Here is a 26,025-nt window from a genome sequence, read left to right as displayed (position 1 = left end):
CCCCGAAACTCCACCTTCTATTTTTTTTTTTAATTTTCTTCTTTGACACATCTTTACCTTTCGGGGAAAAATATATACTGGGAAGCACCTGGGCATTTCCAACATCCCAGAATGATGACTGGGTTATGACTGTGACACTGTTTCTTAAACTGTCTTGGTGCATCATCCTGGAATGCAAGAGATGACCTGAGATCGGACCTCAGCCTCTCACCTCACCTCTCTACCACCACAGACCCCATCAACGTGCATAAGTGCGACCGACGATCGGGATTGGTGTCATTTTGCGCAGAAAACCCAAGACTTGCAGACCTAAAATCTTCAAGGTCTGCTTTCCCCTTACATTTGGGCGTCTCCCTCCGAAGCACGGCGGATCTACCCATCCGCCAATCTGCCCCATATCTGCCTACTGGATCCTTCTTACTACTTACAATAGCCCTTCATGGGTTGACCCACGAGGCAAGCGCGCTTCACCTTTTTTTTACATATCGCGCCCCATATTTATTTCCTTCTTGTCGTGGCCTAACCCGGTCTCTGATTCGCTGTTGACATCTCGTGTTGTCGTTTCTTTTTCCCGGTGGACCTGACTGGCTCGGGTTACCTGAAGAGCGCCGAAAGTACTTACTTATTAGAGCAGGCTTTCATCCCTTTTATGTGATACGCCTGCCGCTACTTACGTCTGATGTCGCATGAACTCTTTTTTTTTTTTTGATGACCTATTTTCCGCTTTATCGCCGCTTTTAAGATCACCGTCTTTTGTATATGGTTTCTACCAATCCCAGGCCGAACTCTCTTACCGGTTATTCTTATATGGACGCTGTCCATTAGAGAATACTCCCGTTCAAAACGTATACGATCTTCGTGGTAACCGTGCATCGGTCACGAGATGCCACTTCTCGATCCACGCTCAGGACCGTCCTACGGCACTATCGAACACGAAAACGCCGGAATGGAGCATGAAAGGGATCAACTGTTGCAGGAAGACTACGAGATTGAGGGCCAGTCCAGTGGACTGTCTACACCCGATGAAGTGCAGGAGGGAGTTCAAAAGATTGAGGCCATCAATCTGACTTGGACAACCAAGTCTTTAATGGTAGCCTACGTTAGGTTCGTGTGGCTTGCAGTCCCGTGCTTTTGCTGAACTCTTGCTGACTTGGCGCGAAGTATATTCCTCATGGCATTCTGCACATCGCTGGAAGGTCAAACTGTGATGTCGCTGTCTGCATATGCGACGAGTGCATTCAGTAAACATGCGTTGATCTCGACCGTCCTCGTTATCCAAAATGTGGTCAATGGTGAGAGTTTACTACCCCGCTTCAAAGCAATGAGCGGCTGCTAATCGTTCATCGATCTCTAGCCGTCATTAAACCCCCTATGGCTAAGATCGCCGACGTATTCGGTCGCTTCGAGGCTTTCTGTTTGAGCATCCTTATATACATTCTGGGATATATCCAAATGGCCGGCTCCACCAACGTCCAGACCTACGCCTCTGCCCAAATCTTCTACTCCGCCGGCTCGACCGGCTTGCAGATCCTCCAACAAGTCTTCATTGCCGACAGTAGTGACTTGCTGAACCGTGCCTTCCTCACCCTTCTGCCCCAATTCCCATTCTTGGTTACGGTCTGGCTCGGACCGACCATTGCGGATGCGGTGCTGCGCACTAGTTCATGGCGATGGGGTTATGGAATGTGGGCTATTATCCTGCCTGCATCCTTCCTGCCACTCGCCCTCACGCTGCTCTCCAACCAACGCAAGGCCCAGAGATTGAATTTGATCAAAAAGCGGACTAGAAGACGGACGAACTTGGTTAGCGTCATACGTCGGACCTGGTACGATTTGGACGTGGGCGGACTAGGCCTTTTGTCTGCTGCCGTCACATTAATTTTGGTGCCTTTGACTCTTGCAGCCAGCGCAAAGAACGGATGGAAGAATGTCAGTATTTTGGTCATGATCGCGCTTGGTGTTGTTTGCCTGTGTCTGCTACCGTTCTGGGAGTCTTCACGGAAATTGGCTCCCAAACCTCTATTATCTTTACACCTCCTCAAGCAGAGAACTGCTCTTGCGGGGTGTGCATTGGCGTTCTGGTATTTTAGTAAGTTGATAAATTCTCTCGACATCCCAGGTGCCGTTGCTAACCTAAACTAGTGGCCTTCTACTTTTCTGTTCAGCCTTATCTCTATTCCTACCTACAGGTGGTACATGGGTACGAAGTCGCCACTGCGGGCCGCATAACCCAGACATTTTCTTTCACCTCAACCATTGCCGCATTCAGCGTATCACTTCTTATCAAGTATACCCGACGATACCGCATCTATATTACGATCGGATGTGTTGTGTACATGACCGGCCTAGTCCTGATGCTTCTGTGTCGAGGACAATCAGCTTCGCACTTCCAAGTCCTCGGCACACAGATCATAGTCGGCATCGGTGGCGGTCTGATCAATGTGCCCGTCCAACTGGGCGTTCAAGCATCTGCCAGCCACCAGGAAGTCGCAGCAGCCACTGCGATGTTCCTAACCTCCATGGAAATGGGTGGTGCAGTCGGCGCCGCTATCTCAGGGGCTGTTTGGTCCTCTGCCATCCCACACAAGCTTCTTCAATACCTTCCCGAGGAAAGTAAGGGCCAAGCTGCTGAAATCTTCGGCAAGCTGACCACCGCTCTGTCGTATCCAATGGGATCTCCAACTCGCATTGCTATCAACCGTGCGTACCAAGAGACCATGAACCGGCTGCTGACGCTGGCTGTCATTGCCACCCTCCCTCTCATTCCGTTGAGTCTTCTTATGGTCAACTACAAACTTGACAAGGTAAGTCGCCAAATAGTGCTTTCCGGTGATCTCTTCTGACTTCATTATAGATGGGCTACGGTAGCCCCAAACATCAGAGCGACCCGGCTCCAGTTGAGAGAGAGGCAGAGCCCAACTTGGTTGACGGACACTCCAAACGAACATAAACCCCAGTATCCCTGTGTGCATTCACCGCGCACGACAATTACGATCTTACGAACTGAACCTTTTTGTGTGGCTTTTTTATGACTTAATTTTTTTTTCTATTGCATCTCGACACAAACCATCAAGCGGCGTTTTCGGTTGTTTGAGCAAGGTACAATACATCCTCGGTATATTCTGTTCATCCGGACTGGTTGACGCGCCAGTCCATCATCTGCATTCGGCGTTATTATTTATGTATTCATGGGGTTGGATGTATCTATCTTTCCAAGACTGTGACAGTTCAATAGACCTAGATAGGTATCAATCCCGAAAATTTGAATACCCAAGCGGTAGAGAAAGACCTGCCCTACTACACTGCACTGAACATCGTAGTACTTTGTATCGTCGACAAATATATGAAACCTTACCGACTCCGGGCCATAACCCATAACCCGGTCAAGCATAATCCATACCCAACGTACTCTGCCGGGCTCAACCCACCTTACATCAAACTTCCACCAAAACGAAGCGATTATTCCGATCCGGCCGGCTTGCCGCTCTAAGACCCTCGAGCTGTAACATGTTTCTCTCCTACGGTTACAGCCTAGTGGGTTTCATTTCCCTGCAACGGTCAGGAATAGAGTTAGTAGCCCCTGTTTTCCACACTAGACAAGGTACTTTGCATTGCTTATACCAGCTCATATCCCAGTCTAGTCCAGTTCAAACTTCACGCATCGCGGCCTTATATCCACCGCCTATCCGTCAATGCGGGAAGGATTTGGATTTGGATTTGAATTTGACTCTATTTGAAATCTCCAAAACCCAACTAGATTTGTAAATATTGAATTTTGTCTTTCCTTTTTTCTTTTCATTTTACTAACCCCCCTCCTCTCTCCCCTTATCCAAACCCCAGTCCTTATTCAGCTCGTATACCACGTATATTACCCATGCATGTACCTGCATATATATGCATGCATGCATACCAGATACCGCAACGGAAGGGCTTAGGGATACATGAGATACGAATTGACCCTGCTTGGCCCCCCTGGCATGTGCATGTGCTTACTGTAAATGTATACTCCGTATGGAGGACGCGCAGACTGCAATATCCGGATATAAAGTCAGACCGTCAGCTGTCGGCCATCAACCATCAGCACTGTGTATACTTGGTTAGTAATGTGAGTCACCTAGCTGGGCAATGACCTCAGCCACGCTGTGAAGGCGAAAGTTGTGGAGAGATTGGATCTGGATCTGGCTGACGGGAACAAGCCACTTACGAATAACGGGGTAGGTAAGAATTAGAGTGTTCTGGATTGGATTTGGAGTGTATGGAGTGTACGGAGTGTACTGAGAGTATTATGGATTATTATGGTATCCAACTAGGTCCTAGATCTCAGACGTAAAACGGCGGGTTGCAAAAGGGGAGATTTAGGGCCGAGGGGAGACGGGAGACCGGGAACCCGTAAATGGTGAAACGGGATTGAAATTGGGGACTTTTTTTTATTAACTTGCTTTTTTTCTCTTTTTTTTTTTTTTCTGTGTCACGGGAAAAGGGAAAAGGGTGAAAGAAATGAGTTGACTCGAAGAGAAAAGGGGGTAAATACTCCGGTAATCTCTCCTTTTGTTCCTCGACGGCATTTTAGACGCTTATCTTATAAGACTTATACTTGGTATTATTGGGGTAATAGGTGTTTAGTACTTCCGTACGGAGTACATATCCATGGATGTAACTAGATAGATTGGTAGACATGTTGGGTTTTAGTTTAAGAATGTGATCCTCCTATAGAGAGATCAGGTTCGAGTCTAGAGATCACAGCGCTTAGCCGACAGCGGTTGGCCGTTGATTATAGAGTATTTATAGTATTTTATAGTATTTATAGTATTTTTTTTTATGGGAGGTCGAGGGAGAGATGAGGAGATGAGGAGAGATAATGATACCGTTCTCTTGGCAGTAAATGAATGACACAAGAGAGATCATATTAATCCATGGAGATGATGATCATATATAATTGTACTCCGTTTTTAAAAAAATAGTATAAAAAGATCTATTTCTTTTATATATCTAAAATATTCCTAATAAATACCATCGAGACTGTTAATCAAGCGAAGAGCTGTACAGACCGTGTATCGAGACTAGCACCGTGTCTAGACTCCATACTCTGCGGGTTGCCCCATTCAATCCAGACCACAGCTTCTTCCTCCCTTTTTGTCTCCCACACTCTTCTTCTCTATCACTCTTACATCAATACTTCTCATTAATTCAAAATGGTCGTCGCTACCATCAAGTACGCTATCCCCATTTCGCTTCATCCCTCCTTGCCGAGGCGAAAACCCCCCCCCTCCAGATCTCATGGCTAACCCCAACCCAGATGTGTCGTGGTGGGGGACGGTGCAGTAGGAAAGACCTGTCTGCTCATCTCATACACAACGAACAAGTTCCCTTCGGAATATGTCCCCACCGTCTTTGACAACTACGCCGTGACCGTGATGTAAGTCATCCTCCGAAAAACCCCCTCCCCCGAGAAAAAAAATTATATGTCAGTCCAACCTCAAAGAAACACTTCTGACCGATCGATCTCCAAATTCAGGATCGGCGATGAGCCTTACACCCTGGGACTGTTCGATACCGCCGGTCAAGAGGATTACGACCGCCTGCGCCCGCTCTCTTACCCACAGACTGACGTGTTCTTGGTCTGCTTCTCCGTCACCTCACCTGCCTCATTCGAGAACGTCCGCGAAAAGTGGTTCCCCGAAGTCCACCACCACTGCCCCGGTGTTCCCTGCCTGATCGTCGGTACCCAGACCGATTTGCGCGACGATGCTGGAGTCCGGGATAAGCTCGCCCGTCAGAAGATGTCCCCCATCCGCAAGGAAGACGGTGACCGGATGGCGAAGGAACTTGGCGCTGTTAAATACGTCGAGTGTTCTGCCCTGACACAGTATAAGCTCAAGGATGTCTTTGATGAGGTACACCGAATCTTCCACCTTTTTTTTTTGCTGCCCGATATCTCCACACCGCTACTGACACGTTATTCTTTCTACTTTCTAGGCTATTGTCGCGGCACTCGAACCCGCGCCTAAGAAGAAGTCAAGGGGCTGCCGCTTGCTGTGAACTTATCCTTCACGGACTTACCGCAACAGGTTGGTCCGAGTGCGACGGATATGTTGCACTTGGGTTGATGCCTAGTTGACGCGCGCCTCGAAGCTACGATGGAATGAACCTGTTTATTTCTCTTTTTTCTACTCTTTCACGTTCTATTGGGCGGCAAATATTTCTGGCTGGACTTTGTTTTCTGGGATATCCAAATTCAGCGACAAAAAAAGGGGAGGGGGAGTGTGGTCTTGTATTATGGCTAGCGATGCTATCTGAAGCGTTCCATATCTACGTTTTCCAGTTGAAAATGGCTTCTGTGCTTTTTCTTGATCCCCTTTTTTCTCTTATTTTTGTTTCTGTTCGCATATCCCAGTTCGAGCTCTAGCCTCTCTAATTTGCTGTGTCCCTTGTCTTTTGGTTCTGCTTCTTCTTTTCTTCTTGCTTCGCCTGGCTGCGTCTATCTGCCGTCTTCAACGACCTGGTCTTGAGTTACTATTGGTACTCGTCTCCTTCTCACCTTTCAATTTCCCCGATCCTCCACCCTCATTCCTCTCCTTCACGAACTATAGCGACAGCAATTTTGACCTTCTTCTCCCCTTTTTGTCGCGTCGACTACACTCCCCGCATCCTACCTATTACCTTCTCCGCACCCGGCTCTTTCACCTCTTTGACCGTCTCTCTCGGCGTTGGACGTCAGGGCGTCGTGTTTTGGCTTTTGGCTGGTGGACGGTTTCCGTCACTGTGATCACTCCCCCCATATCCCCCTATGCCCTGTCCTTTTTCTTTTTCACGTGCTATTTATGTACCCCCCCAGCTTTGCGAACAACCCGGACTATGATATTGAGCTTGCTGTACCCTTCTCTTGCAGATCCGGCTTCTCTTCGTTTTTTTCCCCCGTCTCTATGTGATTTCGCCTGTTCCAATCTGATCTACTTTCGCCATTACTCTCTATGCGCGCGCTCTCGATACAAGCATATCCGTTCATGTTCTTTCTGCGATCTTTTGCAGTCTTTCGAGTTATGTCTCACTGAAGAGCTACGTTATTTCTGGTTCTTAGACAGTCGCAGATAATGGACTCCAATTCAATCAGTTCTATCAAGTTATTTTGGGATTGAGAGTATATTTGTTACTAAGCTTGTAGTATTTTGATATTGTATTTCTGAGCTCCAAGTCTCTGATATCATAGGCTGAGTTCACCTAGGCCTAAGGTCGACTGTGTCATGACATCACTCCAGTTTACAAACATCAAGACATCATTCAAGGAATTATATGGTCATTCATTCTTCACTTCATTCCACATGCATCTCGTAGACCTTATCCAAAAACTCAAAGCTCATCCTTGCCCTCCTTCTCCTGAGCTCCCTCCTTCTCCATCCACCCATACCATCCACCAAGCTCCTCGTCAACACCAGACTTAACAAGACTAGTAATAATCTCAAAAGCAACCTGCGCCGCCGCAAGAGCAGTAGTCTCCCCCTTATTATCATAAGCCGGCGAAACCTCCACAATATCCGCACCCACAATATTCAACTTCTCAAGTCCACGCAGAATCCGAATAAACTCACGCGTAGTCCAACCACCAGGCTCAGGAGTTCCAGTTCCCGGCGCGGTCGACGGATCCAAAACATCAATATCAACCGAAAGATAAACAGGCTGCTCGGGATCAATCCCCGTACGAGCAAGAATAGTCTCAACAATACCCATAGGCCCAAGCTCATCAATATCATCAGCATGAATCCGAATAAATCCCTGCTCAGGACCCGGGTTCGTGTAATCCCCAGCATCAACACCAGTAAGACGAGTCCGGAGTCCAGCATGCGCAGAAGTAGAATTACAAATAAGTCCCTCCCGACTCGCCTTGTGGAAAAATGAACCGTGGTTAAACTGCGTCTGCTCCGATTGCCAGTACGCGCTGTATCGCACGGGGTTCCAGGTGTCGAGGTGCGCATCGAAGTGCACAACTGTGATGGGTTTCTGGTAGATCTTGTGCAGAGCGCGTAGAGCTGGCAATGCAACACTGTGGTCGCCACCAAGCGTTACGAGCTTCGGGTGCTTCGCGCCGATCCCGTTCGACTTGGGTGCTTTGTTCACGATGCTGCGTGAGCCAAGCTCAAGGAAGGCTTCGTACATCTGGCGCTCGGCTAGCCCGTTGTCGAAGGGGGTAATGGGGATGTCGCCGCAGTCCGTGATCTTAGCCCATGATTGGTAGGGGTTTAGTCCGGCGCGCGTGTTGTAGCTTGTTGGGGCCATCTGGCGCGCGCTGGCGGCGCGGATTGCGCGGGGTCCAAAGCGGGCTCCTGTGAGGGGTTTTGTTAGTATTGCGTTTTGACTGGCATTTGGATGGGGATTGCTTTCGTACCTGGTCGGTAGCTGACGGCTGTATCGAACGGTGCGCCAATGATGGCGATGTCGTAGTGCTCATCGGGCTCGATAAGACACTTGACGGGCTTCAGGTGGGCAAAGCTGGCAATGCCAGAGAAGGACCACTGGATAGTTATATGTTAGTAATTGTTCGAATCTCATTTCTTGCATATTGCAGTACTGCAGTATTATCATACCTCCTGATCCCACTTCTTGAGTAATTCCGCCCGCTCATGTTCGGGGACTACCTCGCCGTTATCGTGGTGCGCGCAAGAGGCCGCAGAACCGGCCAAGGCCAGTGTAAGGAAGGTTTTCCAAGCAGGCATGGCTGAAGTTATTTGGGAAGTAAAAAGGAAAAGTTTGAAATGAAGATATTTATTGTTTTTTCTACATGTCTCTTGTCTCGTCAAGTTTCCTGAAGCAGTAGTGTTGTAAAGGGAAAGACGAACAGATAGGGTCCCCGATCGTGCAGACTTTCCCTTCTTGGCTGTGGCCCGCTTTTCGGTTTTCTTTCTTTTGACAACTCCTCAGCTTTGATACAAAGCTACAATGCAATGCGGCGAGTTGTTGTAACCGGTCTTGGAGCGGTGACACCGCTAGGTGTAGGTGAGTTACTTTCTTTATTTTTTGGTTGTTCTTGTTGTTCTGTTAGCATTCATAGCTCCAAGGTCGTTCTTGGAGCTCATCTGGACATGTTATCGGGTACAATGCATGCAATTACGCAATTCCACAATTCCATCTGTCAGCCAAGCAAATCCCTGCGAGTGTGCTCTACCCATGTCTGATTGTCCGGGAGTCTATGCGTGATATCCGATATCCCCGGACTCTGGGCTCTGGGCTCTGGGCTCTCGAGCTCCCTCTACATTCCCCACTTCTCGTTCCGGAAGGGGAAGGTTGTGACAGCCAATGACGGAGGGCATACAGACCAGTGCGGGACACTTGACGATAAGAGACAGTACCCGCTGTATACTGGGTTTCACTTTACGTGCTTGATTGTACTTTGTTTGGTATCTGTGAATGCTACTGTGACTAACACTGTGCTTGGTTGCAGGCGTTCGGCGTACATGGAAACGTCTGCTAGATGGCCATTGTGGCATTGTTAATGTAAAAGATCGCGATGAGCGCTATGCTGAGCAGCCCTGTCAGGTGGCTGCTGTTGTGCCAGAGGGCAGTCGCAAGAATGGGGGGTGGACTGCCTCAGAATGGTTGAATCGAGTTGTACGTCTTTTTCAACTAACTTCAATTTTTGATTTGTTTTATGTTTGCAATGCTGATAATTTGGGTGGATAGGAGGAGCGGAAGATGGCCACGTTTGCGCAATATGCCATGGCGGCGACAGAAGAGGCGCTTCAAGATGCAGAGTGGAAACCCGAGCCTTTTGAGCATAGGGAGGCGACGGTATGTGTGGGGATATGTGCTTGTTTGACGGCTATACTAACCATCTTGATAGGGAGTCTGCCTAGGGTCAGGCATTGGCAATTTTGATGAGATCTACAACACAGTTATTGCCTACGATAAGGGGGTAATGTTCTTCCATCGTACATGGACTTGGGGAAACCTACAACTAACTTGTTTCACAGGGCTACAAGAAGGTCAATCCGCTGTTCGTGCCAAAGCTGCTGATCAACCTCGGCGCTGGCCATATATCTATGAAGTATGGGTTCATGGGTCCGAGCCATTCCGCAACGACAGCTTGCACGACTGGTGCCCATTCCATTGGCGATGCAGCCCGGTTCATTGCCTGCGGTGATGCTGATGTGATGGTCGCCGGTGGTGCCGAGTCATGTATCCATCCTTTGGCCATTGGTGGCTTTGGGCGTGCAAGAAGTCTATCGACAGGATTCAATGACACTCCAGAGAAAGCGTCGCGCCCGTTCGATGCCGACCGTGCAGGCTTTGTGGTTGGCGAAGGCGCAGCTGTGATGATTCTAGAGGTATGTCTCCTGCCTTTTGTGCACATACTGCTACTCGATACTGATGTCTCAAATATAGGAGCTAGAACATGCCCTCGCGAGAGGGGCGCGGATCTATGCAGAACTCAAAGGATATGGCTGCTCCAGCGATGCATACCATATGACCTCGCCTAAGGAAAATGGCGAAGGCGCGTTTATGGCTATGAAAAAGGCGCTTAAGCAGGCTCAGTTACGCCCTGCTGCAGTTGACTATGTCAATGCACATGCAACTTCGACCATTGTTGGCGACGCTGCTGAGAACGCTGCTATAAAAGCACTTCTACTTGGCCCTGATGGCAAAGATAAGGCTGCTGATGTGAACGTTAGCAGCACAAAGGGTGCCCTCGGTCATCTGCTTGGTGGTGCTGGTGCTATAGAAGCTTTGATCAGTGTACTTGCAATCCACGAGGTGAGTTGCAGCTGTGCACTGCACATACTGTCCTAGAGTTTGTACTAACAAAGAACAGAATACCATGCCACCTACTATCAACCTAGACCGCTTGGCTGATGGGTTTGATTGCAACTATGCGCCAAAAGATCCCCAGTCACGACAGATTGATGTTGTCTTGACAAATAGCTTTGGCTTCGGTGGTACAAACAGTAGCCTTTGCTTTGCACAGTATTCATAATCTTGTTTCTAGCATACGATGTACAATATTTATGTTTCAGCTACAACATAGCTATGTATTTTTAGGGCCAGAAGCTTGGCATGTACTGATTTGCCCAAAACAATCGCTGCCTGATTGATCTCATTGACCAACAATGTACTATATTAAGATATAGGTTGAAAGGACATCAATACTCCCACCCATTGGCCATTCTCAACACTAAACTGAAAATGTTATGCCCAAAGCATAATAGAGGCCAAAATGCTTATTCAATAGATCAATAGATGGCACGTGACCGATCCTAATGCGGAGCCCCAGCCCGACCTTGACTCCGGAGACCGAATTCATTCCTTGATAACCAACCCCCACGCCATTTCAAAGGCTTTCCGAGTGACAAGAAAGCGTTCTGTCTCTCGGTACTCTCTCAGTTTGCGCTCACCATGGCGAATAATGGTGACCCCGGTCAAGGTACGCAATACCTGGCTCCTGTCAAAAGCGCAAAACACCTGGAATATTTTGACATCAAGCTCGGCGCATCTAAAATCTATGAATGGTCTGAGCTAATTCTATGTTTGTTGACAGGACGGGGAAGTCTGGTTGATGCATCCGGGTACACCTTCACGGACAAGGATACCAAACCCGGCAAGATCAAGGTGAAGAAGACATCCAAGGCGTCCACCAAGAAAAAGGCAGATGGTACAGCTCCTTGGACATGCTTCCACAGGCATTGAAGATACTAACAAACACACAGAGGCCAAAGATGGCCCCATCGATACCTCCCCTACCGCATCTCCCCTCCCCACCCTCGACAGCAAAGTCGTCTCCGTGTTCCCGACCGGCAAGCCGCGTGAAGATGACCTCCTCGAAACCGTAATCTGCAAGCATTGCAAACGACCCACTCTCAAGCAAACCGCAGCGGATCATGTCCGCGGCTGCTTGAAGGCTAAGCAGGAGAAGGCGCGCAAGAAGAAGGAAGCCCGCGATGCGGCCAATCGCCTGAAGGCCGGCGATGATAGAGACGACGACGGCCCCGACAAGGCCGACGGAGAAACTCACAACATGGGCCAGAAGAGCGCCAAGAAGAGCGCTACTAAGGGCACCGAGGATGGCAACAAGAAGGGCAAAAAGCGCAAGGCTGACGAGGACGACAGCAAGGAGTCAAAGAAAAAGAAGAAGAAGGACGAGCCCAAACAAAAGACGGCCAAGCCGAAGGGTCCTGTCGATGTGGAAAAACAGTGTGGTGTTACTCTCCCCAACGGCGCGCAGTGCGCGCGTTCCCTGACCTGCAAGAGCCATTCGATGGGTGCTAAGCGCTCGGTTCCTGGCCGGACACTGCCGTATGATATGCTTCTCCAGCAGTATCAGAAGAAGAACCAGGCTCGCCAGCAGAGTAAGTTCACTATTATCTTGTTTATGCTCCGTATAGATCACGAGATGACTAACCCGTTCGAACTACAGAGGCTGCTATCGATGCCAACGCTCCTCTCCAGGAAGATATCGAGAACACCGGTCCTATTGACTCAGACGAAGAAAGAGATGCCGTCATGGCCGCCATTGCCCGTTCTGCACCCCAACCCCTCGTTCGTCACCCCATCATCACCACCAAGTCGAAGTACCGATATGTCCGCATCAAGGAGCAGATGTCTCATGCCATGGGAGTTCGGAACGGCGGTGGACTTTTCTCCAACGACGACAGCCAACCCCTTTTTGGTGGGATTCTTTTCTCGACTGTCGCAGCTGATTTGGACTCCTCGTCTGTTGACGCCAATGGAGAGGCTGATGTCTCCGCTGGTGGAATGGACGCAGGCAAGAGATCCTCTATTTCCGGTAACCGCAAAACTCCGGTCACTGGGGCCTCTTGATTGACATCTCGGTCGACTTCCGCATATCAGGCGATGATTTATGACGACTCTCTTTTCGTTTATGGTTGGGTTTGAGCTTTAACTGCCTGTACTGGATACTGGATGTTGGCGTTCATGGGTGCAGGACTACTGACCATCGCACCATTCTTCTTCGATTTCTTCGCATCTTTTTCGTTCTTCGATTTCCCTGGATAGGCCATGGGTACAGGCTGGTTCTGTCTGCTTTGAAAGGTCACGATATGATACCCCGGCTGGCGTGATATGTATATTTGAAGTTTCGAGAGCAGTTGCAATTGAATACTTTCCACTTTATTGAGTTCTGTCTGGTATGTCTGTAAGCATACATACTATATGTAGTCATCTAGGACATTCTAATGAATGCGCTATGTAGGATCACCTAGCTCTATACCCCAGGCAGTGAAGCTATTCAGATTACGTGATATGTGCCTGAGGCATCAGGACATCTCTTAGGCCATTCCGTTCGCCGATCATGCATTGTCTTTGAAACCTAACAGCATGAGCAAAGCGAGCCATACTAATATAACCCTTGGGTGAGCTTCTTTATTCATTCACTTCAAAGCCACCTGCAGCTGAAAAGCATCTGGTTTATATTGTCGCGATTGCGGGCGAGCGCCCTTCGCATTCGCTATCACTCCACCAAGCTCTCCGAGTCTTATTGACCGCAACTCAACCCCCCTCTCACCTCTTGAGGGAAGTCTGAACCTTTCAAACTCATTCTTGAGTTTCTTATACCATTAGTCCCACCCCTCTGAACCTTCGATCCTTCACAATGGGCCACGCTGTCCCCGATCTAGACGCGATAGGCATCAAAGCCGAGCATGATCTAGCTGATCAGTTTCGCCGCGAAGTCGCCAAACTCCTCGGGCGCAACAATCTCAACTTCCCTGGAGCACAACCGGTCAGCTTCTCGTCGCGACACCTCGGCGAGCTGCAACGGGAGGACTACTTTGTCTGCGAAAAGACCGACGGCATCCGCTGCTTGATGTACTTTGCGCGCGGAGATCCCGACTCAGACATGCCAGAGATTCACTATCTGATCGATCGCAAGAACGACTACCGTTATGTACCCGGCCTACACTTCCCCCTACCGAACGACGAAAGTTTCCAGGGATACCACGTCGACACCCTGGTTGACGGCGAGCTTGTCAACGACACCTACGAGGATGGGACCACGCAGTTGAAATATCTGGTCTTTGACTGTCTGGTGCTGGATGGACAAAGCTTGATGCATCGTACCCTGGACAAGCGGCTGGCGTACTTCAAGGAAAAGGTGCTCAGGCCATACAACGCCATGTACCGCAAATTCCCGGAGGAGAAAAACCACCGCCCCTTCGCAGTCGAGGACAAATCCACACAATTCAGTTACGGTATCGAGATGATGTTCCGCGAAATTATCCCCAAGGTCAAGCGCATCCACGGCAACGATGGTCTCATCTTCACTTGCCGCAGTACTCCGTACCGCATCGGCACCGACGAGCACATTCTCAAATGGAAGCCACCCCAAGAGAACACCGTTGATTTCCGCATGCGCCTCGAGTTTCCCACGCTCGAGCCAGATACCGAGGATGAGGCTGAGGGTATCACCCAACCCTACGTGGACTACGACGCTATCCCGACCTGCCACCTGTTCGTCATGCTCAGTGCTGGCGAGTACCGTCTTTTTGGAGAGATGTTCCTTGAGCCGAAGGAATGGGAAGATCTCAAAGCCATGCGCATTCCTCTTGATGATACTATTGTTGAGTGTGCCAAAGATACGGAAGGACGCTGGCGCTTCTATCGTATTCGTGATGACAAGAACGATGCAAACCACATCTCCACTGTTGAAAAGGTTCTTGAGAGTATCGAGGACCGGGTCACTGAAGACGATCTCATCCGTCTTGCTCCCGTTATCAAAACAGCTTGGAAGCAGCGTCAGCAAAACATGGCTGCCGGGGATGAGGAGAAAAAACGGAGAGCCCAGGCTATGCCACCGTCGGCGAATCCGAATGGTGTCAAACGGAAATTTGAAGGGTGATGAGAAAGAGGTGTGTAGCCTTCTGGTTACATATGACTTCTTTCTCGGCTTCTCTTCATCTCCGATTCATTGCAAGGCGCTTGGCGTTGGTTTGGGCTTTGTATTTTATCTACAAGATCATGGCATGGCAACATGGAAGGGGATGCAAATCCCGAAAACAGGAGACGGTGTTTATGGCATTATCATTTGGATTGGATCAAGCAATGAAAAATATTTACTCCCTCTCTCTCGTAATCTACTTAAATCTTCAGCAAAAATATTTGTATAGCAAGTCCTGTATAGATTCGGAATGCCCGATGCGGAACAGCTTACATAACAACCTCCCAGTTTGCTCCCTTTCCCGCATCATTTCCCCCATCATCAAATGACCACGGTATCTGCTCGATTCCATCATTCCCATCTCTGATATTGCTTCAGTCCCTACTGCCAGTCCAACAAGATGGGCGTCCGAGATTCCCACGGGGAGACGACGGGGACGCCCGACCCCGTTGACAAAGGGTTCGCCACACTCAACACCATCAGGTATGTCGCTATTTATGCCTGGAATAATTAGCCTTGGGGTTTTTATGTCTACTTTTATCGGTCGCAAATGCTAACTAGCCTCATAGAATCGGTGTGAAGGCCATGGTGCAGAAGGTTCGTTTTGACCGTGTCGCAGATTTTGGTGATCGTGTCACGTGATTATCAATCAGAGTGGCCATCCTCCAACTTAGGCTTTGATACTGACTATTCTATATAGGACGGAGAACTGCGAAAAGCTGAAATTCTGTCCATTCGACAGCGGAAGGATGGCCCTTCCTTTTAGTAAGTTTGCCTCTGTTGATATCATGTATGTGCTTTTTGAATTGGTACTGATATAGATCCCAGCGTACACTATGTCGATTTCAACAAGCGTCTTGATGGTAAGTTCCCACTCCAGCAAGTGCACTGACTCGCGTTGAATTTTCTCTGACTTCTCTTTCTAGAATGGGTTGCGGCTGCTCGCATCGATCTCTCTCAAGAAGTTGAATGGCCCCAGCCAGACAAGGCTGATAAGAAGAAGACCGCTGCTGCCAGCAAAGCAGCGCCTAGCAAGAATGTGGGTGCGAATAAGCGTGCCCGGGCTGACAGCCGCGACTTGTCACAAACACCCGACATATTGTCTGGCAAGAACGTGAATGTCGGCAAGATATCACGGCCCTCGAAGGCTGGAGGGAAAGAAAACCTCGGTGTTGATACACCTGGGGGAGACACCTCGTTGTTCCCATCTGAGGCTGTGTCCACAGTCGGCACGCCAAAGGCCACTGAGTCAGAAGACTTCGAGATGGCAGATGCTGCAGCGGAAAGCAAATCAGTAAAAGAAGATCAAGTCCAAACGGCAACGGGCGAGGTTATAACACGCGGGGAGGAAATCGAGCGACTCCGCACAGGTGGTAGTATGACACAGAACCCGACGGAGATCCATCGCGTGCGAAACTTGACCCGTCTCCAGATGGGCAAGTACGACGTCGAGCCGTGGTACTTCTCACCGTACCCGGATTCCTTCTCGGACGTCGACCTTGTCTACATCGACGAGTTTTGCCTCAGCTACTTCGACAATAAGCGTGCATTCGAGCGTCATCGCGCAAAATGCACGTTGACCCACCCACCTGGTAATGAGATCTACCGCGACGACTATATCTCCTTCTTTGAAGTCGATGGCCGTCGCCAGCGTACCTGGTGCCGGAATCTGTGTCTCCTGAGTAAGCTCTTCCTCGACCACAAGACACTTTACTACGATGTCGACCCGTTCCTGTTCTACTGCATGACCACGCGCGATGAGACAGGTTGCCACTTCGTCGGCTACTTCTCCAAGGAGAAGGATTCTGCTGAAGGGTATAACTTGGCGTGTATTATGACTTTGCCACAATACCAGCGCCGCGGCTTCGGTCGTCTGCTCATCTCGTTCAGTTACGAGCTTAGCAAGCGCGAAGGCAAGCTCGGCTCCCCTGAGAAGCCACTCAGTGATCTGGGTCTACTTGGTTATCGACAGTACTGGCGCGAGACGCTAGTTGAGTTACTGATCGAGCCAAACCGAGAAGCTATAAGTGAGAACGAGCTTGCGGTGCTCACTTCCATGACTGAGAAGGATGTTCACGAGACTCTGGTTGTATTCAACATGCTCCGATACCACGTAAGTTTGATTTTCCACGTGTTTACTAAACTACAGCACATAGATTTGCTAACTCTCTTTGCAGAAGGGTAATTGGGTCATTGTACTCACGGATCACGTCGTGGAAGAACACGAAAAGCGTCTCAAGAAGGAGGAGATCAAGGGCGCGCGCAAAATCGACCCTGCCCGTCTTCAGTGGAAGCCTCCTGTCTTCGCTGCTTCCAGCCGGACCTGGAACTGGTGAGAGGGGATTTTTGTGCTTACTTTCCTTTTGTTAAATTTCCTGCGAGCTGATTTAAATATGCGTGGTTATCTAATGGATATTCGGGCTTGGTTTTGGGGCGTTATGGACGTTGAAACGAAGTTCATCTTCGGACGTGTGGTATCACAGATGCCACCATGCCTGTTGACTCGGTTGTTTTGACATTGCGGTTGATCTGGGCGGCGTATTCGAGAGACAAGGCGTTTTTTTTCTTGGGCCTTAGAAGGGCTTTCCTCGGTTGATACCTATCATTTGTGTAAATTATTTGACTCTCTTCTACTTATTCTAAGTTTTTTCTTAATTAAAAGCCTTTCATTACTCGAATATCAAATCGTCAAGATCATATTCTCCATTCTTGCTGCACAATGTATATCCCTGACAAACCTGGTCAAAGCTCCCGGGAACAAGAGAGCTCCCAGGGCCAAGATGTACGTGCCTAGCGATTCTGATGTCCTAAGAAATTCTCATTGAGCACTCTGTGGAAGTAGTACATTGACGGGGAATACTGATTCGGGGGATGAAGGCACACTGCAGCAAGACAGGCTTCTTTACCTATGTTAAGAGCTGGAGACTACATCTACACTGGTCAAAGAACATGGAATTGTGTAACAATGGAATTCTCTTCGTAAGTATCGGTGCGGATTTGCTGAATACTCGGCAACATGGGGCAATGTGATACTGCTAGGTCGGAACAAGCATGCACCACTCGGGAAATGATCGCGCAAACAGGACGTTTAATCGGCAGACGATGGTCATCCACACATAGAAAGCCAAAAGAAAGGCCGCAGTCCTGAATGCGTCGGGGGAGGGGACACAATATGCGAGAAATCGAAAATCACAAGTACATGAGAAACGCAAATGCGTGAAGGGGGGTAGAGGAAGGATCTGAATTGTGGGCCCGGCTCCAGAAAAGAGTAACGGGGTGGGCGGCAACAAGAGTCGAAAACAAATGTTGATTAGGAGTTGGCGAGAATGACCCCCAGGTTCTCGCCTCCGAGACAATATGAACCAGAAAGAAGATGCCGGAAACGCTTCAAGATAAACCATTTGATTGCAAGACCGAAACTTCTTAACGAGAAGTGGGCGGTTCTGGGCTCCAGCCCGACCGCTGACGGGGTTGCTGCCGTGGGACGGTGTTAGAGGTAGGCTTCTTGTTGCCATTACCAGAAATTTCGCCAGACTTGTTGATTCCCTTGCGGGGTCGGAGGTTGGCGTTAGAATTGCGGCCTCGAGGCGGGCCAGACTTGCGTTGGATGAGCACAGCTTTGGGCTCAGAGCCGCCTGGGAGTAGAACCGACGCGCGAGTATTCCCATGATTGTCCCGATCATTGTGACCAACCAGGAACGGCTGAATGGTCTGCGCTTGGACCGGCTTGAAGTTCTTTCCACGGGTTCGCTCTGACGGACGAGTTGCGCTCCAAGCATTCTGGGGCGCCATATTCGGCACACGAACGGCAGGCAGCGAGCCTGGTTCGCGGTCTTCAAACATCTCATCCTGTTCATTGACTTGTCGAACGGCGAAATCGCCATCGCCAGCCTGTGAGCTAATCTTGGTCTGGGGAATAGAAACAGATACGGCAGTAGCATGGACAGGAAGAGGTTCCTTGGTAGCTGATGTCACAGCTAAGACACTCTTCTTCTGCGTAGGGGTGGTCTTGCCGAAAAGTCCATTGATCTTATCCTGCCACGACAGTGCTGAGGAAGAAGGAGGCACCACGTTACGCGGTGGCGCAGCTGCCATAGATGCAAATGTTGGCGGGGGCGCCGGGGCACCAATGGCCTTTGGGGGCAGCTTAACAACGGGCTTGGGAGGCTTAGGGGCCGGAAGATTAACGTGGGGTCGCTTCGCGTCTCCGTAATAGGCAGGGTGGCTAACTTCCTCGGGGGGAGGAGGCGAAGGACTGCTGCGCTCCTTCTCAGCGACCTGGCGCTTCGACTGTTCAGATGCCGGGGGGAAGAACCGGGAGCTCCTGGTAGAAACGTTACCAGCTGGACGAACGCCGATGTCAGACACGTTGAGACTGTCCATGGGAGTATCGAGAGTTGTGAGAGGGTTGGATTGCTGGTTGACGGCCGCCTTGGCCTTCGCGATATCATCCTCGTTATTAACTACTCTTTCGGTGACCCGGGTGACGACTCGTCTGCCGTCTTCAGTAGCACGGGTCTTCTTCCAAGTCTCACTGAAAGCCACGGGCGCAGGTGGAGGGGCTGGGGCTCCCTTCTGTCTTTCATTAAGTCGCTTGAGGAACTCCTTCGCGTTCTGAGATTCTTTCTCCAAGGCGTTCTCGTGGAAGTTATTCCAGTCGTTGATGGCACGAGCATTCCGTGTGCTCGGCGGTCCGATTGGGCTGGGGCGTCCAATTGGATTGAGGGTTTCAAATGAGGGGTGACGTGCCTCAGGTGACGGCAGAGAATCAGCTGTCTCCTTAGGAGTAGAAAACTTGGGAGCTGTAGGCATATTTGATGAATCTAAGCCGAGTTGGCCTAGAGGGTTTTCACGTGATGTAAAAGTCCCTAAAGGTTGGTCGAAGATGCCGTTACCGAGAGTTGGAGTGCGGTCACTGCCAAACGGTTTCCACAGATTTTTCGCGGATGTAGATGGCACAGCAATATTAGGATGAGACCACGGCGATGTAGAAGTTAAATTGCCTTGCCACTGAGTACCGTGCTCGTCGAGTTTTGGATCAGATGCCTTGGTTTGGACAGGTGAGTGAGGTTCAGGTTTGAGGTGTGAGGTAGATGAAGGTGCAGAGTCACGATGGGGTTCTTGGTGGGGCGATGAGACACGTCGGTTGAGATGTTTGCTCTCAGATGTCCGGTCATGCGCACCAACGAGTTTCTTGACAGAGTCGGGATGATGCACTTTCATCATACCATACTGTTTTGGTTCCCGATTGGGTTCTGGAACAGGAGGTTTGGGTGGTGAAGAAATAGAGTGGATGGGTTGGATAGGAATTTGGGAAGGGGTGTGGGGAGGATGAAGAGGGTGGGAGTGAGGTTGGGGTTGAGGTTGAGGTTGAAGAGAGGGGGGGTTGCGCGTTTCGGGAGCTTTCTTCTCTGGCGCAGGACCCATTGCGGCGAGACGTTGCCTAATCCTCTCCTTTTTAGCCGCTTCCTCTTTCTCCTCCTGTTCGATTCTTCGTTGCCGCGCCTCTAGACGTTTCTCTTTCATAATCCGCTCTTGCAGAGCAACAGGGTCCTCCTGAGGTTCTTGCGAAACTTGAGGAGCTTGAGGAACCGCTGGCTGTGTTTCCACAGGAGACATAACTACCTCAACAGCTGGACGTGCTGTACCATTTGGACCAGACGGAGCAGTCTCGTCTTTGCCATGGTGCTGCTCGTGACCCATTATTGCTGAATCACCTAGGCCGTTCACTTGAGAGCCTCTTCGGGCATCATTATATCTCGGGGGGGATCAAATCGACCGACTGACATCTTACGGCCAAATCCTCCGCTTCCTCCGCTCACGTTTGATGATGTGCGACGACGACCACCCCAGCCCATGCCATCCTGATGGCTAGACCTGTGCGTCTGGAATGCAGCAGATGGCTCTGCCGGTCCACTGGGATGATCGTTTGGTCTCTGCAAAACCGCAGGAGCACGGGGGTGTTGGTCATGACGCCAGGATCCTCTCCTGGTTTCTGCTACCGGCTCGTACTGGGAAGATCGAGGATTGAAAAGCTGAGGCAAGTCTGACTGATCTTTCCATGCACGGTTGAAATCATCAGCTGCAATCTCCTTGGGTGGTGCCATTGGGGCATGGTGACCGTCATCTCTCTGGGGGTACCTCACGGGCATGCGTTGCTGGTGAGGCTGAACCGGGGCATTCACCGGAGACACTCTTTCGACAGGAGGTAGAGCGGCCCAAGGAGACTTGGATGGCGGTGCTGGGCTTGTAGAGCTAGATGGAACGTTGTCATTTGTACCGTTAGAAGAAGCACTCGCAGTTCTCGCTTGCCGTTCAGCGTTCGCTCCAACCTTGAGTACCATAGCCCGGGATCCCATTGATATAGCCGGCTTCGGCGCAACCTTGACAGGCTCCTTCACGATGCTCGGCTCTACGGGCGGTAGCTCTTTCTCTTTGGGCTCCCGATGACTAGGAGCCGGCGGGGGTTCAGTGTGAGGTTGAGTAAGATTGACCTTAGTTCCATCTGTCCACTCAATCGTCTCAGGGGCCCAATCATCTTCATCGTCATCAATATCCGCCCACTTTGCTTCAGAGCTAACAGCCCCGTCTTCTTGGATACGAGAAGTCATATGAATTCCGTATTGTTGTTTCAGTTCTTCGTCGGTCAAGTGCTTCGGAGGAGCGGGCACAACAGCTATACAGATATCAAAGTCAGTTTAAGTGATTCCACTGTAAAAGAATAACCAATACATACGTCTGTTCTTATTCCACACTTGATTTGGATCAGGCCCTGATCCACCAGGCTTGCCTCCAGCTGCTCCAGTCTTCGAAAACGAATCACGCATGCCGAGTGTAGTCTTCGCAACCAAGCGCGGTCGAGAGCTTGGCTGTGGGGTACCGAGTGGTGTTGTAGAGGTAGGCGCTAAACAAGTCAGAACCAACTATGATAAATGTTTAACAAAGAACATACCTTTCTCGGGCACCTTAGGCGGTGCTGGAGCCCCCGGGACCTTATTTACCGAAAACTTGGCAAATGAGACTGGCTTGAATCCTGCTGATTTTTTGACTGAACCACTGTGAGTTGGGTTCTTGCCATCTGATCGGCTCGCATCCGATTCCGAACCACCTTGTGATGCTGTATCTTCTCCGCCATCCGATGCCGAGGCCAATCCATTAAGTTCAAGAACTCGAGTCGCAACAACTCCGGCGCCCTGCTTAGAATTATCCTGCGTCTATATTAGCAAGTGCCTTGGAGCGCGTCCAGAAGCGATGCTCACCGTCGTCGAGCCTCCAGCGTCCTTGTCACCGGCGGCTTTTTCTCCCCGCGAGTCAAGAGTGTTCGTTCTCTCATGGTTTTGCTGATCATTCAAGTTTGAGTTGTTCGATGTAGTGGTCATTGCGATATGTTCGGTCTTCCCTGCGTCCCCTCCAGCAGATAGATTGTCGTTGGTGCTCGCAGGAACGTCGGAAGGCGAAGGCTCGCCGCCCGACAGGGTCTGATCTACCACATCGCGGTTGATCTGCTCTGCCATAACAATACTTGATTCTGTTCCATACAATAATTGCGACCATGTAAGCCAAGTGCCCTGACAGTGGGGAGATAGTTCCGGGGACGTAATCGGTAGTTGCAGATCGAACATGCCAGATTCCAAAGAAGACATACCTATCGTCAGATACCAAGGATCGCCACAGTTGCACTGGTTCCTTGACTGGTTGCACCCTGAATATATGGGATATCACAACCAGCGATAGTATCGACCAACTCTCTCGGATGTTGATGAGAAAGCCCGTGTGAGGTTGGGCTCGATGTGGAGCGAACGACCGCGGAATCGATAGGCGCGTGTGTCTTGGGAAATCCGCAGCCCAAGAGGTCCCAGGATGGGATTAGGGCAAAGAGGGAGGGAGTATGCGTAAGGACGGTTGATGATACAAAGATAGGGAGGATGATACGAGATTCAAGAGTCAACTCGGGTTGAAGCTGAGGGTCGCTGCTTTCGGTTTAGCGTGGCCCGTCCGAAAGTTGTGAAGTCTGCCCACACACCTTGAGATCTATCTCTTCGAAAGCGCTGGTTTTTTGACGTTTTGATCAGTTTAAACGATGATTTCGTTGGGTGCTGTCGTTACTTGTAAATGGTAAATTGTCCGGACGTCGTTTATTTTGGTGTGAAGTTTGTATGTGATAAAAAACTATGGAAAGAGCCCGTCACTCAAGCTTCTATGTTATGTGTTATACTTCCAAATCTGCTACAACTACGACAGAATGACAAAGTATAGTAAATATGAATATTGAAACACAGTGAGATTCTAAGATTCTCCCTTAAACCACAGTTTTTCCCTGGAACTAGGACAGAGGATCCAGTATATACATCAATCCTCCACCTATTTGATTGAAAGGGAAAGCTTAGTGGGGGTGGTTCTTGTGGTGACCTAGTCAAAAAGAAGATAAAGTCAGTGATGTCCCAACTATAAAGACGGTACATAAGCAGTTTAATTGCCGGAAAACACATACGCAGGTGGAAGTAGTACTCCATGCTGTAACCCAGGATCAGGATACCGCCAATAGCGTGGATGAGGGCTGTATCAACATTAGTACCTGTATCAATACAAGGGGACAAGTGAAGAATACGTACGAACACCGGAGGCGTTCTTGCCGTTGAAGTAGCGGGCCTGGTAGCGACCGATGAGGCCGGTAGGCTTGACAGCAGCGGCAGGGCCACGGGGAAGGCCAGCGTAGAAGGTCACAACACGCTCCATGCGGGCGGCATCCTGGGCGGCACCGATGGCCTTAATTGAGAATATGTCAGTTATGAAGGCGGAAGAAAGACAACATTTTAATCAAATCGCGGGCTTCACGAAAAAGGCTTCGGGGCGGGACGGGTGCGGAAGGGATGCACTCAGTCGAAGATGGCAGCGCGTAGGTAACTCACGTTAGGGGAGGCGACCTGGAGGAACAATTAGCATCATTTCAGGAGTCGGAGGACTACGGATAGTCATCAATGGGGGTGCTCTTACCTTGGGGGGGATCAAGGTCGAGAGACCTCGGCGGGCAATGTAGCTCATCTTGTCTAGGCTGAATGGGGTCAGAAATTGGTCGCACTAAATAGAGCGGCTCTCAATGAGCATTCGTAGGGTGGTAGAGACGTGGACTTACGTTGATTCGCGACGCAAGTGAACCAAAGAAAGCTGATGGAGGAGGAAGGAGGAACAAACCGAGCCCTGCGGGTGTTCGGCTTGCCAAGCCCGGCTAAACCCGATTCGGTGGTGTCGTGACCTGCCTGTAATTCGCAACCAAACCACACTTGAAGGGAGTCCTCACTGGCAACGACCATTCCCCGCATCCAAAAAGACACAATGTCGCTCTTCAGAATCGGGGGTGCTGCTGGCCTTCGGGTCAACCGACTTTCTGTGCCTGTCAACGCCCGTTTCCTCTCCAACGCCCCCAAGGGAGTTCCTTCCGTGAAGACCACCACCGCGGATGCTCCCACCACGCCTCCCAAGGACAGCTCCCTGATCACCAAGGAGACTCCCTCCGAGGCTATGACCCGTCACCAGCCGGATTATGAGGCCACAATTGACCACGGCACCTCGTACGACATCCCCCTCTGGTTCCGTCGCAGATCTTTTCACTAACCCTTCGGCTTCAATTAAGGCAATTTTCCCCGGTGCCCAAGCGTGTGATGGATGGTAGCGAGCCCGGCGACACTCTCCCCGCGGCCGTCCTCTCCGGAGCCCCTACCGATCTCCAGGCCCGCAATGTCCGGTACGTTAGACAAATTTCGAGCAGTATCACCTAGCTCTCACATACTAACCCATGACTCTCACAGTATCTACCGTCCTACCAAGGCCGCAACACAGTCCGGTACCTGGCACCAGCACCACTGGCGCATGGATTGGGATATCTTGCAGCGGGGTCACCGTTGGGAGAACTCCCTCATGGGCTGGCAATCGTCTGCCGATAGCATGCAGGGCACCAACCTGAAGTTCAAGTCGAAGGAAGACGCTATCGCTTTTGCCCAGAAGCAGGGTTACGAATACTTTGTCCAGGAGCCGAACGAGCGCCGCTTCGTGCCCAAGTCCTATGCCAACAACTTCGTCCACGAGCCCAAGAAGATCAGACATATCAAGACCAAATGATTTGACTTCGCGCTGTATTATGTACATATTTGCCAGTTTACCACTCGAACTCAATTTCAAGCACTTCCAGATGTCGCGTTCTAATATAGGTCATCTCTAGACTTCATGGGTTAGGGCTAACAACTACGAGTCAACTACCATTCAACCACCGGGAGCAGAAGGGAACGATGTCAATTATACTTCTGTGTGGTGACATAATAATATGATTTTTTTGAAAGGTCTGCAGATGTATATCCCTCATGTTGCGTTTGTAAAATCCATGTTCAAATTAATGTGTCCACCTTTAATGTAACTACGGCATCACGACCCTCTATGTTCATTATATCAATTAGACAGCATATTCAAGCTTCATTTAAATAGCATCGTCTCTGCGAGAGTATAAGCCCAGAATGGGAAGTCTCTAGATGTGTAATATAAGGCTTCCAGTCAAGAAATCGAGTTCTAGTCCAGTGGCATTGTACTGTGAGATGAGCATAGATGAGTGAGGGTCTACCTGTAGGCATAGCGCAACATTATTACTTGGCTTGCTCAATTTTTATTTTTAGTTTATAGTATTGAACAAAAGTTGCTTAGGAAATTCTATCAACCAATGCTTGTAGCTCCAACCGTCCGATATTGCTCGAAACAGCTATGCTCGGATCTCGATGTGCTCTTTATAGAATCATACAGCCACTGGGTTTGTTGCATCAGCATGGTTCTACAAGCAACAATTGCTAAAGGCTATAAAGTAGGGCTAGTTTTAGTTCTGTGGCGCTTCGAACTGATCCATTCAAGCTTCTATTTCAATATTAACTGTATATATTAGGACGTAGATTTCTCGCAATATGTGTATAGCAAGTGTGCAGGCATATATTTAGTTTTTTTAGTCAGTTTTTATTTTAAAGCCCAAGGGTCTCACTAGAATACACAAGTAGAGAAAACCAACTAACTATATATACTAAGATCAGCGCTCCCATCTACGAGACCCCACATACTCAACCCTTAAACATACAACGATACATGATTATTTAAATGTAAGGGTAGTTTAACCC

At 49.7% G+C, this 26,025-nt stretch overlaps 11 protein-coding genes across 11 annotated transcripts; 7 read left to right on the top strand and 4 right to left on the bottom strand.

The window, feature by feature from the left end:
- Positions 1-883: 883 nt before the first annotated feature.
- On the top strand, positions 884-2,950 carry mirC (siderochrome-iron transporter MirC; the record flags this gene model as incomplete). Its single annotated transcript, XM_040953771.2, has 5 exons — positions 884-1,104; positions 1,162-1,292; positions 1,355-2,089; positions 2,143-2,804; positions 2,855-2,950. 5 exons carry the CDS (start codon positions 884-886, stop codon positions 2,948-2,950), a joined length of 1,845 nt encoding a protein of 614 aa, XP_040815695.2.
- Positions 2,951-5,192: 2,242 nt separating this feature from the next.
- On the top strand, positions 5,193-6,039 carry cdc42 (Rho family GTPase CDC42; the record flags this gene model as incomplete). Its single annotated transcript, XM_040953947.1, has 4 exons — positions 5,193-5,212; positions 5,297-5,416; positions 5,516-5,894; positions 5,977-6,039. The coding sequence occupies 4 exons, from the start codon at positions 5,193-5,195 to the stop codon at positions 6,037-6,039; spliced, it is 582 nt and encodes a 193-aa protein (XP_040815788.1).
- A 1,308-nt stretch (positions 6,040-7,347) lies between these two features.
- Positions 7,348-8,776, bottom strand: N7455_011820 (agmatinase; the record flags this gene model as incomplete). Its single annotated transcript, XM_040953911.2, has 3 exons — positions 8,580-8,776; positions 8,381-8,507; positions 7,348-8,318 (listed from the first exon to the last, which is right to left on the bottom strand). Exons 1-3 carry the CDS (start codon positions 8,706-8,708, stop codon positions 7,348-7,350), a joined length of 1,227 nt encoding a protein of 408 aa, XP_040815682.1. The 5' UTR covers positions 8,709-8,776.
- Positions 8,777-8,936: 160 nt separating this feature from the next.
- On the top strand, positions 8,937-10,963 carry N7455_011819 (putative beta-ketoacyl synthase (Cem1); the record flags this gene model as incomplete). The annotated part of the gene is made up of 7 exons (XM_040953802.2): positions 8,937-8,988; positions 9,434-9,600; positions 9,673-9,780; positions 9,833-9,904; positions 9,963-10,316; positions 10,375-10,743; positions 10,802-10,963. The coding sequence occupies 7 exons, from the start codon at positions 8,937-8,939 to the stop codon at positions 10,961-10,963; spliced, it is 1,284 nt and encodes a 427-aa protein (XP_040815646.2).
- A 419-nt stretch (positions 10,964-11,382) lies between these two features.
- Positions 11,383-12,804, top strand: N7455_011818 (deubiquitination module subunit SGF73; the record flags this gene model as incomplete). Its single annotated transcript, XM_040953985.2, has 4 exons — positions 11,383-11,410; positions 11,525-11,638; positions 11,694-12,332; positions 12,401-12,804. 4 exons carry the CDS (start codon positions 11,383-11,385, stop codon positions 12,802-12,804), a joined length of 1,185 nt encoding a protein of 394 aa, XP_040815660.2.
- Positions 12,805-13,594: 790 nt separating this feature from the next.
- N7455_011817 (mRNA guanylyltransferase) lies at positions 13,595-14,839 on the top strand (the record flags this gene model as incomplete). The annotated part of the gene is made up of 1 exon (XM_040953843.1): positions 13,595-14,839. One exon carries the CDS (start codon positions 13,595-13,597, stop codon positions 14,837-14,839), a length of 1,245 nt encoding a protein of 414 aa, XP_040815736.1.
- A 439-nt stretch (positions 14,840-15,278) lies between these two features.
- N7455_011816 (NuA4 histone acetyltransferase complex catalytic subunit ESA1) lies at positions 15,279-17,214 on the top strand (the record flags this gene model as incomplete). Its single annotated transcript, XM_040953829.2, has 6 exons — positions 15,279-15,361; positions 15,448-15,475; positions 15,579-15,643; positions 15,707-15,741; positions 15,805-16,991; positions 17,056-17,214. The coding sequence occupies 6 exons, from the start codon at positions 15,279-15,281 to the stop codon at positions 17,212-17,214; spliced, it is 1,557 nt and encodes a 518-aa protein (XP_040815584.1).
- Positions 17,215-18,301: 1,087 nt separating this feature from the next.
- Positions 18,302-20,581, bottom strand: N7455_011815 (uncharacterized protein; the record flags this gene model as incomplete). The annotated part of the gene is made up of 1 exon (XM_065606763.1): positions 18,302-20,581. One exon carries the CDS (start codon positions 20,579-20,581, stop codon positions 18,302-18,304), a length of 2,280 nt encoding a protein of 759 aa, XP_065459929.1.
- A 23-nt stretch (positions 20,582-20,604) lies between these two features.
- N7455_011814 (uncharacterized protein) lies at positions 20,605-22,392 on the bottom strand (the record flags this gene model as incomplete). Its single annotated transcript, XM_040953752.2, has 4 exons — positions 20,605-21,554; positions 21,615-21,782; positions 21,831-22,086; positions 22,138-22,392. 4 exons carry the CDS (start codon positions 22,390-22,392, stop codon positions 20,605-20,607), a joined length of 1,629 nt encoding a protein of 542 aa, XP_040815662.2.
- An 869-nt stretch (positions 22,393-23,261) lies between these two features.
- N7455_011813 (F1F0 ATP synthase subunit f) lies at positions 23,262-24,189 on the bottom strand (the record flags this gene model as incomplete). Its single annotated transcript, XM_040953880.2, has 7 exons — positions 23,262-23,287; positions 23,370-23,435; positions 23,491-23,644; positions 23,788-23,802; positions 23,873-23,930; positions 24,012-24,135; positions 24,177-24,189. The coding sequence occupies 7 exons, from the start codon at positions 24,187-24,189 to the stop codon at positions 23,262-23,264; spliced, it is 456 nt and encodes a 151-aa protein (XP_040815698.2).
- A 22-nt stretch (positions 24,190-24,211) lies between these two features.
- On the top strand, positions 24,212-24,994 carry N7455_011812 (ETC complex I subunit; the record flags this gene model as incomplete). Its single annotated transcript, XM_040953875.2, has 3 exons — positions 24,212-24,447; positions 24,510-24,620; positions 24,685-24,994. The coding sequence occupies 3 exons, from the start codon at positions 24,212-24,214 to the stop codon at positions 24,992-24,994; spliced, it is 657 nt and encodes a 218-aa protein (XP_040815639.2).
- Between the last annotated feature and the right edge of the window lie 1,031 nt (positions 24,995-26,025).

This window comes from Penicillium solitum (assembly GCF_028829755.1).
Source record: "Penicillium solitum strain IBT 25940 chromosome Unknown utg000009l_segment0_segment0, whole genome shotgun sequence".
Classification (NCBI taxonomy): Eukaryota; Fungi; Ascomycota; class Eurotiomycetes; order Eurotiales; family Aspergillaceae; genus Penicillium; species Penicillium solitum.
The sequence above is the reverse complement of the archived record's forward strand: the minus strand, read 5'-3'. Positions and strand labels throughout refer to the sequence as shown.